Genomic DNA, 12,583 nt, shown 5'->3' on the forward strand with positions numbered 1-12,583 from the left:
AAATGTCACAACACGTCACTATCACTGTCATGTACGTCATTTCCGTGTTTGAAAAGTCTTGGTTTTACCTCATGAGCATGCTTGGAGAAACTTTCTGCACTGGTCATCATTAGCGCAGTTCTCTCTTCCAGCTCACCGAGTCTCTGACCTCTTTCATCCAGAGCAATGCGGGCCCTGGCCAGCTCACCCACTGCCCCACTTGCTGCCACCTTCATGCCTTCCACCCCTCCCTGACCAGGGATGTGCTGGGCTAAACTCCGAGAAGCCTTACCTGCAGCTGCCTCACCAACTGTGGGCCAGAGCAGATCAAGAATTTAGAATGGTGAGCCATCATTGACCGGGCTTATATTTTTCACGAGGCAAAATAGAAGAGAGAAGAGCAGGAATACACACAGAGTTCCTCCCTGTCGAATGTGTGAGCATTCCCACCGAAGAAGCCCTTTAGGAAGCCTCTATTCTGGGCTTCTGGTGTTTCTGTTGGCGTAAACAGCTCTCCCAGCATTTCCTACAAGTGACGACAAGGCTGTTAGAAACACTACGGCAAGCTGGCAAAAATATATGAACAATCAGGCATCACAATTATTTCATGTGCCGTCATTAAAATAAAGGATTGTACTTTTCACCTCCAAATAAGGTGGCAATTAATCTACATTCATAACCTTCTGATTGAATTCCATTCAATCCCCAGTTTACGTCATGCTATTGTCAGCATCTTTGAAAATACTTCAATAATTTTTTTGTTGCTTTAATTCAATGTATGCAAAGTACATACATTTTCCGATAACCTTTGTAAACTCCAAAACTCGTTTGTAGATGAAATTCATGACGCATCCTATCTTAACATTTCCTTGGCAGACTAGATTGAAGTTTGTTTGCCTGTAGGTGGCAGTGTAGCACCGTTACCCTAACCATAGCTTTTGCCTGCTGTTCTCACTGCAGCTCAAACTAGGCTAAAATGCTCTTTACAAATCATAATATAACTCTGCATTGTTAAAAAAAAAAACTTACACTCCCTGCGTATTGAATATAAATAGGTCTCGTAAAAGAGTTTTGTAAAGGACCCTGCCAAATTGTAAATGATTAAAAAATCGCCTAGTATACAAAATGAGGCTTCAAAATCAGTAAAAATTGAGCATGAATGCTAAATGTGTTGAAACCACTTCCCATTCAGCTGTCAACTGCCAGTCAAACAACACTACAGCAACCTGGGAAATTGATAGTCACTTTGTCAAGAATCTCTCTTTTGCCTACGCATAACTTCACATTTGAGCCTGAAAATATAATCACTTAAAGTCGCTGGTGGAATGGAAAATATCGCACCCAATCGTCGCAGAGCTTTGCCGAGCTCATGCCAGGACATCACAGGGCTCTGTGTTAGCCACGCCCATCTCCAGGAGTGAGTTCTTCAGAATTCTCACGCTTGGAAGGTTTTTAGCAATTATCTTCAAATATATCGAATGTATTTAGAAACAAATCTCTGGATTAATTTTCAGAGTTTCTTTTTTTTACATCAACTGGCCTCAAAAAATGGCAAATGTTGCAGGCTGTACTCCCACTACAGTGTGAGCCGCAAAGGTTTTTGTCCATCACAAAAGCAGCTATACGGACCTAGCTACGAGAATCCACTCTCTCTCTTTCCGCTGACAAGCAGCCTGAAAAGATTAGAAAATCTCTGAGCCAAGCCACTCTCACAACAAAGCTCAAGTATCTGTTTGCATTGAGCCAGTAGCAGGCAGCCAGTCAGAAAGCTGACGTCACTCTGCCTCTGGGAGGCTTTACTGTCCGCCTCAATGCCTTTTTCTAACACCCTCAGGCTCACCAATGGTCCAGTGCGAAGCAATATCCCCAGAAGCTTGTTCTTTTCTGACCTATAACAACTATCCTAAAACCACAAAGCCATAGGTCATTTGAGTGTGTTCACATTATAAACTCACAGGCCATACAACATAGATCATTATATTATATTATATTATATTATATTATTAATATATTTCTATTAGGCCCCCCCCCCCCAAAAAAAAATAGAGCAGTCAATCTGTAGATTAGCATACATGCGGATGCCATTGGAGAAAATAAAACGATGCAAAGTCATTTGCATGCATCCACAGACCTGCAGATTGTCATACATTTCCTGGCTGTATGTAATTCTCTGGATTTCTGTCGGGGAACTGAGATAAAGTGCTTGTCCCCCGTTGGTGAAGCAAAAGGTTCTTGCAATGCGCATGTCTGTCAGAGGCAGGTAATTAACATCCATCAGCGGTCTTAGACTGGGCAAACTGTGGGCAACAACAACAGTGGAAGGCAATTAGTAGGCAAGTAAATGGCTCCTGTCACTATGGGGCGGAACAACAAAGAACAAACAGCACATGCTTTTACATTGAAAATAATGTTGCACTTCTTTCAAAAATGATATATATTTGCAAGAAGTGTTTACACAGAGCAGATTGCCTGAATGCATTTTCAGTATTACACGTTAAGTACTGCGATATTATTGGGTCATGTAGTTCCAACCAGTGGGGATCGACTCATGTTAAGTTACTATCGTGTGAATTTAATGTGAATTTAAATGAGTTTCTTTTTCTACATGCCTTATGATTGACTGGTCACCAATAAGTATGGATTTGTCTGACAGACATCTGGGATAGTCTGCAGCTTTTCAGGGATCTTGAACAGGATAAGCAGTCTGGAGAACAGATGGATTGATAATAGTGTTTTTCGATTAAATCCAGACTGTTTCATCAGAATGGATTAAGAATTTGTTTAGAATATAACATTTATGGCAACACGTTGGTGTTCACAAGTGTGAAGAGCAGTTTGGCTATGTGAGATGTGCGATTGACCAATGACCATTCCTGGGGGTACCACACGTATTGTACAAAGGGGAATAGTCGCTTGTGCGTTTAAGTCACGGCTGAGTGACTGTGTTGCTGGCTTGAGTTTGTCATAAAGTGGAAGTCAATCCATCACATTTCTTGACCATAATATGTTCTATGCAGGCCCACAAGTCAAAACTGTGATATGATTTTCAGTCGACGGAAATGACAAAATGGCAGCTAAAAACGTGTGAATTTTGCTGCTTAATTCATATTCCACAAACGCAATATCAATCAGAATGCCATGTTTAGACTAGTGAAGGCGTATAGAACATGTTATTGCAAAGAATTTTTTGGGGTTGACTTCCCCTTTAAGATGCCGCTCACAATAATAACTTCAGTCTGCAATGGTGAGTTCGACGGAGCAGCCAAGTGCAAAAATGTAATAAAAATGTTTTTTATTGTAATTTATTGGGTAGTTAAGTTTTTTTTAGTTCATAAGGAAGATACAGAAACAACTTAAGAGTAGAGTGCAGAGGGAACTCTGTTAAAAACGGTTGTTTGTAAATATAGCTCTGGCATGTTTTTGAGATCATACCTGAGCGTCATCACATGTCCATTGGCACAGAAGCAGGCGAGGCACACACTATTACACACTGACACCACGTCAGCCCGCAGGACGAAGGACGACTCTGTGATGTTGTGGACGAAGAGGCAAGACTGTGACGGCATCAAGAAGACTTTGGCCTGCCTCTCGGAGCACACGATAGCCAGGTGTCCCTCTCCGCAGGTGTCCTGGGACGATGAGGGCGAGTAGTGCACCAGCTTGCGCTTTCGTGGTCGGTCGGGGTCTTCTGGGGCGTTGAGATCACGCCAAACCTCGTAGGGGCTTTGAATGAGTGCACCCATGCAGTCCAAGAAGCCAAAGCGCAACACTGAGCCTTTTAGCATTAGAACTGCCCCTGAGAGTGTTTAGAAGAGTCATCAGAGAGAAGGGGAAAAAATAATTTTATTGTTAAGGATTGCATGTGTTTTCAATGGGAAGCCTTTCAGATGATTATTTATTTAGCCAAACAATAAGACTACCAGCATTCAATAAATAGCTGGAAAATGTGTTGATGACTGTAAAAAAAAATTCTTAAAAAATGATGAACTGAAAGCTTGTGGAAAGCTTGGGTGAGGTTTGTACCTAATGTAAAAGTGCACTTCCTGTGTGACAGCCTTTCTTAATAACCCCAAACATTGTGACCCACTGCCGTTTTTGTTTTTAAAATCAACAATAACCTCCAAGGCCAAATTAGAGGGAAAAAGAATTGGTGCGATTGTTAAGACACAAATAGACTCCCAATTATAGCAGCGGCGTACCCTGAAGTTGGATGACATTTCAGTTTGTGTGACATTATCAACTAACCGCAAAAACAAGTCAGACTGAAAACACATCAAGTGTAGCCACGCTTAAACCTGTGACCTTTTGTAAGAAGCTTTCTTCCTCCTCCTTCAGTTGTAAAATGTGTTTTTAATTCTCCTGTTGTGGGTCTTCAAATTGGCAACTTAAGAAGCTAAGTCTATTGAGATGTCACAGAACCACAACAGAGTAGACTATCTGATTATGATTACCAGACATACCAGACAACAGACTGCAAAAAAAAAAAGCCCGGGCTAGCAAGCGCGGGCTAGCATGCGCGGGCTAGCTAGCATGCGCCTTAGTTTTATTTATCCATGAGCTTTATTTATTTATTTTTTATTTGTTTTTTGTTGTTTTAAACAGAAAGGCCATGCAGCCAGAAGATTGTCCGACGTCTTTTGACCCAAATTTGTAATAATCATTTCTCTTTTGATTTCTCATTTGGACTTACCACAGGGCCCAATGGTGACCGGTTCCTCCATCCTCTCCTCTTGGTCAATGGGGATGGACATCGGAATGAGTAAGATCACACCAAGGCTGGTACCAACCCAAAGACACGGTGTGGGTAAAGTGTCGCTCTTTCGCCCGAAAGACTCCCCAAACTGCAGTGTGGTGATTGCCTCTTTGGTGTCACGATCAATGCTGGAGACACTGGAGCTACGAGAGCGGCTGAAGGAATTTTCACGACTCTCTGCATCGACGGCAGCCACCACAGAGACAAAAACAACACAGACACGACGCGAGAGGGGAGAGGTACAAGATTATTAAAATGAGGGAAATGAAGAAAGAGACTGGCAGTGTAGACGAATGGATTAATGACAGCAATAAACGCCCAAGAGAAGGAACAATACGGCTCGCATTAAAAAAAAGAAATATGAAGACAGGAAATTCAGCGGAAACATTTAGGAGGGCGAGAGAAAGTTTTAAGGAGGTAATTCGAAGATCTATAACAGTTTTCCGGCATATTGACACATAAAACAATGAAATGTCACTGTCGAGACAGGGTAGTTGAAAAATAGGTTATTACACACACACACAAGAGTTTGAATGACTAAACTTTTTGTAGTCATCTATTATGAGATGAAAGTTGAGTCGAAGTCAATTAACTGATGACATCATTTTTGTTCTCAGCATGTTGGTTCGTGTTGAGATAAGAATAAAGTTCTCGTTATCGCACATTGTTCATGAATTATTGGATGTAATATTTTGCAGACAAAGATGTTTCAATTCATGCCAGTCACATTGTCCCGCTGGTATGAACATTTTTGTTACGATTCAGATTTTCGTGGAGGTGTTAGCACCAAAGTAAAAATAAATACATACTAAATCCTACTATTTCAACAAAATCAAGAAAAATAAACCGACAAAGAGGGAAAGAAACCAGGGAACTAAATATAAGCAAATTGAAGACACAAGTGGATTTGGGAGCCGAATGGTAGACACAACGGACTGGGCTGACGAAAACAGGTGACAAGACAGACACCCAAAAATGGGATAAGGAAAACCTGACTAAACAAAATCTTATCAGAACCAAATCAACTAAATCAAAGAACATGACAATTTTACGTCAATCCTAACCAATGTGGATTTTGTTTTCTTTTAGGCCGATGATGAAGATTCTGATATTTGCTCGCAAAAAAAAAATCAGATTACCGATTAATCGGTTTCTGAATTTAGACTATACATAATAAATAAAATATCAGATTGAGTCCAGCAAAGATAGCACGTTAAGAGACCACCGCAAATTGTCCAAATGGAAGACGAGCTGCTAAAAAGGTGATTAACAATGAATTGACTTGAAGCTTTAAACGTCAATGCCGAGAAGTAAAGATGACTTTTCAACTTGTCAGCTAATTGGTTCAACCCCAAACGCACGCACATACAAACACAAACACATCGTTTTTACATCGAGTCGAAAGATTTTCAAGTTGATTCCACGTACAATGTGAGATCTAGACAGCAACCGCCCACACCCAGCTACTAATAAATACAAATCAAAAGAGTGAGCACTCGGACACAAAACAGAGAGCACGGGGTGAATCTTTCGGAGCACACTCTATACATCCATCATGAAAGTATTTCTGTATTACAGCACTGGTGAATTATTTAGAGCCAGGCAATGTGCAGTACAGCCTCAGTGAGCGAGTGCAGAGTTTATGTAACAACAACTACAGATGGTGCAAAGCCTAGTGGACACATACAGTATCGGGATCAAAAATCATTTTGAAAAATTTCTCAGCAGCTATTCTAGGTGATATGAGAACGTGTGCACAAGCTAAAAAAGACTGCGGAAAGGGGGGGTGGGGGTGGAGATTTACTGCACAGTGGCTGCTTGCCAACATGTACAGTATGTTGCGAAACACACTCAATGCTCGACAAGAATGAAAACACATGTCCCCTCAGGACAGGAAGCATCGTACAAGAAGATGGATCAGACAACTAACTACACACACTGAAAGAAGGACTGACGTTTTCATCGATAAGTAGTGGATGCGTTAGCGGCCGAAGTCCCCTTACCTCTGTCACTCCAGCAGTAGGGGTTGGTGGTGTGGTGTTCGTCGTGAGAGTACATTGTGACTCCATGTAACTGCTGGAGCATTGCCCTCCTGGATGCATAACCTAACCGATCCCCCACAACATGAAGCCCATAAGACAAAGCAAAACCCACCCACCCCGGACGCCCCGACAAAACACGCACACGCACACGACGCACATACAAACAAGCGCAGCCATTCCAGTTAGGAAACACGAGACAAACAGATGCACGGTTGTGCCAGAGAATGACAGAAAAAGGAAAAGAAAGGTAAAAGAATTGCAGCGGAGTTTGCAGACTTCTTGAAATATACATAATCAAAAGAGAGTGAGATTTATTACTCGTGGCCTCACTCCAAACACCATTTCAGCACCATCTGCTCGACAAAGTTTCGGCCCTAATACATACGTAGTGCTGTCGCATGCACATTCAGCCTCTATACAGGACTGTTGCATGACCACCACATTTTTTATATCAATCAAACATATCTCAAAATTCCTCTTCTACCATACCACTTCTGATATATTTTGAAATTCAACTCAAATTCTGGTATCATGACAACACTGCTGTATATCAGCCCCAAAGAGAAAACGACTTTTTTTTTTCACAGTGATCTTGGATGGTAGTTGTCATGTGTGTGCGGGGTATTTTTATACTGTGTGACACAACCAGTGGGGCACTGGTTAATAAAAGTCAGGCACAGTGGTACCTTGACAGGACACAAGGACCCTTGGGTGGGCCCTTAAAGGGAGCCTGAGCGACCGTGGCTAAGTCAGTCTTGGGTAGGTGATAAAGGAGGAGACAACAATCGATAGATGTGAGACACGGCTACAGGGTGCTGCGATTGCATGCACCAAGCGAACCTGCAGAACCACAGAGTCCCCTTGACAAAATGGACTTGCCATTCCGTCTTAAAAGCTCAATCAGTTTTTTTTTAATTATTATTTTCAACCCGATACATGACTTTACGCGGCATGTACCATATGGATCTTTCTCAATTTAGTTGAGTACTGAACTTTAAATCTTCCCAAATGAATGTGTTGAGAGATTCCAGAGAGAGAGAGAGAGAGAGAGAGAAAGAGAGAGAGAGAAAGAGAGAAAGAGAGAAAGAGAGAAAGAGAGAGAGAGAGAGAGAAAGAGAGAGAGAGAAAGAGAGAAAGAGAGAGAGAAAGAGAGAGAGAGAGAGAGAAAGAGAGAGAGAGAAAGAGAGAAAGAGAGAGAGAGAGAGAGAGAGAGAGAGAGAGAGCGCGCAACCCTAAACCCGTTTTCATATTTATATCATGCAATCATGGATGTGTGTGGGTGTACACTAGACGGTGGTTTGAAAGCTTCTTCAGCATTTGGCCGAATAGTCTCTGAGTCACATCAACCCAATGCAATTCATTTTTTAAATATTTCAGTTTTTGGTCTCAATGTTTTTCATACAAATGTTTACCGTAATGACGACTTTGCTGCAGTGTGAGCGGAGATTTGTGATGGAAAGTATAAATGCAGATTATGTCACCACTCTAGGAACGAAACGCCGTCAGAAGGCAAGGCCCCCCTGTAAATTGTGGGACGTACATAAAATTTGATCTCAACCTGTGATTCAACATCTTTCGTATTCCTTTTCAATCATTCTAATAGAGTCGCTAATGTAGACGGTATGGTACTGGTCCGTTGAGTGCAGCTTCCCCTGCCATTTCCTTTCTCTGTCTTTTCACCTGGCATGCAGGACTCATTAACATCAGCCTCTTCTCTACCACTGCTTGTTGACCTTCAATTATTGCCGTGATCCTGCTGGCTCTTCACTGTGGTAAGGCAGCGTGACAGATAAACAACACAGCTAAATGTGGCAACTACACGAGGTGAGCGCACGTGTTATGGCCCCATCCCAAAAGCATCTGTTCACACGTAATATCCGAGGGAGGACAGGCTACACTTAATTTTGCATGTTATTTTCTCCTAAGTACACACATTTAAGAGCAGATTCTGATTTATGTAAATTCATAGTCTTTCTTAGGTTATTGTTGTATAATGTGGAAAAATAAACTGTACTTACGTTGTTAAAAAGCTGACTGAACCAATGCAATTTTTCCAGAACAGAGTGCGCCTTTGGACAAAACTTACCAGAACATTCTTCTCGGCAGATGAGTATCCATTGCTATCGACTCGCGACAAATTACCTCGACTGGTTTGTATCATATTTCTCGGGACGCTCTCAGTTCCTTCAACTCAAATGTATCGAATCCCACTTTCTGTCACTTGTGAGGTTCCTCATGGATCTGTTCTGGGGCTGCTTCTGTTCTTCATCGACTTACATGTCCTTGGCCGTAGTTTCTGTCAATTAATGGCTGTCAGCTTTAACATCTCTCGTTCCATTTATCATAAAACAAATTCTGGTTAGCACTGTCACAAATTGAATAGTAATAACAAAAACTAAAAATCTTCCAAGTCACGCCAACCAGCACAGACATTATTCTTCACAGTCGGACATTCCACAGTTTCAAGTCAACGGTGTGAATGTCATCCTTGATAGCCTATTCCAGTCTCAGAGTGAGAATATATCTTGGTCTGCATACTTCCATATACGCAACATACGGTATGCTTGCGATGTCCAACCCCCAGACAAGACTATTTTCTTCTCTTTGGTCAACTTGTCTAAAATAACGCTTGCGTCATCTACATCTCAATCCACAAATCGTTCACCTCTAGCTAAATCAGCTTCATTATCTTCTGGTCATCTGAGGCACCCATTTAAAAATTTCTGTCCTCCACTCTCAATGCTATTCACAACCTTATACCTCCACACCTCTTCAAACTTTTCACCACACTGGCATGGCCTTTATAAAACTAGCAGTTTGACAACATGTCCGTGTTAACTTGCAATTAAATGACAGCAGGGCGCCTGGTGAAGAGTGACTCTGCAACCAGAATCACTAAACACGACCCGCATACTCGTCACATTTAGCCTGTCACTAACCTGTGATTAGCCTTATACCCTTTGCTTATCTCCATTTCCAAAACCTGTCAAAGCCATGCAGTACTAGAATCATCAGATTTACTTCAACTCTGGAACCGTCCGTCCTTCTCACGAGAAGTTCTGAGCAGGAGAAGCAATCACACAGAAAGAATACAACAGTTGTACTGGAGGTGCTTTTGGTGTTATCGGTACTTATCATTTTACAATAGGTGGCCATTTTGTCCGTAATTACTCAGGTATATGTTGAAATTGTAATATTGAGTGTTTCATTTTCCAATCTTGAAAGCGCATTTTTACATTTACTTTTTGTTTTCCACTGTCAGGAAAATGAAATAACAGGAGCTGCATGCCTAAAACACAAATAGGATAAACATGAGCACGCACACGTGTACACACTCATGTACACACTGGCAAATAACCCGCTGGGTCACTTCATTCAAAGACGCTGCGGATCAAAGTCATCGTGTGACTACAACGAGGGAAAGGAAAATGTCAAAGTGCCAGGGTGCAAGTCAAATTTGACGTCCTTCTATTGATCTCTTTTATGTGTGCGCGCCATAGGAAGCTTTTTGTGGCCGGGCATGCTGTTTTGTTTTGTTTTTTAAACAGAACATGTACATAGGTAAATTGAGAAGAATATTAAAAGAATGTCAGTGAGGTTTTATTTTAGGGACTGGGAATGTGAACTTTTATTTTCGTATTTATTTTTAAAATTAATTAAACTTTGTCAAACTACAGTATCGTATTTGTATAAAAAAATTTTATATAATTTTTTGCATTTGTGTTATTTTCCTGAATTGATTTGCTGTTTCCAAACAATAAAGTCGTTCAGTGTTCTTGCATTATTAAGCAATGACTGACATGACTAAGCAGAGCAGCAAGAAAACTTTGCCCGTGGCTACATCCCTAGGGTTAATTTTCTTTTGAATAGCACAAGTATTTCAAGCCTGTAAGTTGGTTGATACAAGCGACACAATGCAAGGGTCATTTCTTGCATTCCTCTCATACTTGTCATTTTGGTTTGTGATGCTAATGCAAGCGCCAAAGATTGAGTTGCAGGAAGCAGGCAAAATAGTCATTGGCTAATTTTTATTTTTGGATCAAAACTATACAACATCAAAGTTGTAAAGTATTTGTTATTTCTAAATGTTATGTATGAAGGTAGACAACATTACAAGTTAAAGTCAATAATCAATCGCTGACTAATTTAGTTTTCCCTCCTCATTCAGATGGTTTATTTTATTATTTTTTTAATGGAATAATTGAAAAGATTGCTTTTAATTCAGTGCTGCAAACTTGCATTAGCATGATCTTTGAACCCATTCTGCCAGGGTGAGAGGATAGCATGCACTTTTGTTTTTTTAGAGGGAGGGGATGTTACAAAGGTTAAAGGGTGGGAATCGGGAAGACAAGCACACACCTTCAGTGTGGGACACAGGCAAAGAGATCTCCATGCAAGCAGCAGACTGGGCCTTGCGGAATGGCGGTCGGCCAGGGCCTCTGCGGGCAAGCCGTGGCCCCTCGGGACCCATCGGGACGCGAGGCTTCCCCGCCGAGCAGGGCTGGGAGGTGGGGCTAGTGCAATGTCCATTGACATGATCTGTAACAACGGCAAAACGTTAGGAAGGAAATAAGGTCACGTTCCAAAATTTGTTTGCTACCTTAATATCCGTCTACATAAGTCACATAAAACATGTCTTTCCCCTCTATTTATTTTTTTTTCAATATGTGTGAAATTCAACTGTGCATTCAATTATTACAAAACATGACTTGTGATGACGGATATTTAGTATACTTCACAGCATGAGAGGAGCAAGCAGTGTTAAAAGGATATATGGTCATAATAGAAAAGGGAAAGTGGAGTTCAGTATGACCAGGAAGGGGAAACGGGGAGAACACAAGGAAAATATAGAGGCAAATTTTGAACAGGTACCACAAAACAGGCTTTTTCATTTTCGCTCTTAGTTTTTGGCGTGTTATTGTTTTTTTCTGGTTATCACTTTTGATCTGAAGGCCTGGCTTTTGTCAATTGCCACAGCATTGTGTCTGAAATGATATCATATCTGGTCTTTGACCTCCTTGTTACTCACTGGCGTTGCAGCTTCACAGAGCTTCCCTCAGAGGCGTGCAGGGCCTTGTTGCGACCTTAATTTATGTCAAGTGAAACTACACGGGTGTGCAAAATATTTGGTTTGGAGTCAAACCTCATTCCTCCCAGGATCTTTGGTGCTCAGCGTCATTAAAATAAGATGACTGTGCAGATGTAAATAGTTCACTCCCAGAAACATGTGACATCAATTAGTCAAATAAATGTATAAATCAATAATAAATCCGCATTTAAATTAGCCTTGGTCAAATGTCGTAAAGCGGGGTGCGAATCAAAATTGTGCTACATTGTCACTATTAGAAATGGCAATCTCATATGCTAGGTGATGGGAGTCCTATTTTTATTTTTTGAATCTGTTTTTAGGGGATGGCGCATTCTGAATGTTCTTTTTCGTTTCCAGTGTCACACTGAGGCCGTTCTTCTTGGATGTAGTCAACTTCGCATAGATGACGTCATGTTCTTTGTCGCACCAAAAAACGAGTCACTAAATCAACATCGCCGCCGCTAGCTGCAAGCAAATAGAACACCCCATTTTGCCGCAATTGCTTCAAGATATGAATAATCAACAGTCAATCGAGAGAATTCGTAGTCGATTTATTAGAATGCCCTTTCCAGAACACATTTATCGCATACATAATTTAATTTAGATTTTTTTTAAAGGATGAAAAACAACTGGGTTCCACCTTGTGTCTGTGTGCAAGAATTGCACCAGCAGGTAACAACAGGGAGCCAAACAATATCCCTCCATCGTGTCTTCAGTTTA

At 41.2% G+C, this 12,583-nt stretch overlaps 1 protein-coding gene across 13 annotated transcripts in view; it reads right to left on the bottom strand.

The window, feature by feature from the left end:
* The window catches only part of stxbp5l (syntaxin binding protein 5L), an 82,943-nt gene that overhangs the window by 2,626 nt on the left and 67,734 nt on the right, over window positions 1-12,583 (bottom strand). For 6 of the 13 annotated variants that reach the window (XM_088315724.1, XM_088315730.1, XM_088315726.1 and 3 more), the window contains 7 exons: window positions 11,134-11,313; window positions 6,736-6,837; window positions 4,670-4,909; window positions 3,412-3,775; window positions 2,111-2,276; window positions 394-505; window positions 69-289 (listed from right to left, as the gene is read on the bottom strand). In XM_088315724.1, the coding sequence (XP_088171850.1) occupies window positions 69-289; window positions 394-505; window positions 2,111-2,276; window positions 3,412-3,775; window positions 4,670-4,909; window positions 6,736-6,837; window positions 11,134-11,313 (1,385 nt within the window). The remainder of the gene's footprint in view (window positions 1-68; window positions 290-393; window positions 506-2,110; window positions 2,277-3,411; window positions 3,776-4,669; window positions 4,910-6,735; window positions 6,838-11,133; window positions 11,314-12,583) is intronic. The other 7 variants (XM_088315732.1, XM_088315731.1, XM_088315727.1 and 4 more) reach the window with 3 other exon arrangements.

The sequence above is a fragment of the Idiotropiscis lumnitzeri genome, chromosome 14 (assembly GCF_059441095.1).
Source record: "Idiotropiscis lumnitzeri isolate Australia: NSW breed Sydney's pygmy pipehorse chromosome 14, RoL_Ilum_1.0, whole genome shotgun sequence".
Classification (NCBI taxonomy): Eukaryota; Metazoa; Chordata; class Actinopteri; order Syngnathiformes; family Syngnathidae; genus Idiotropiscis; species Idiotropiscis lumnitzeri.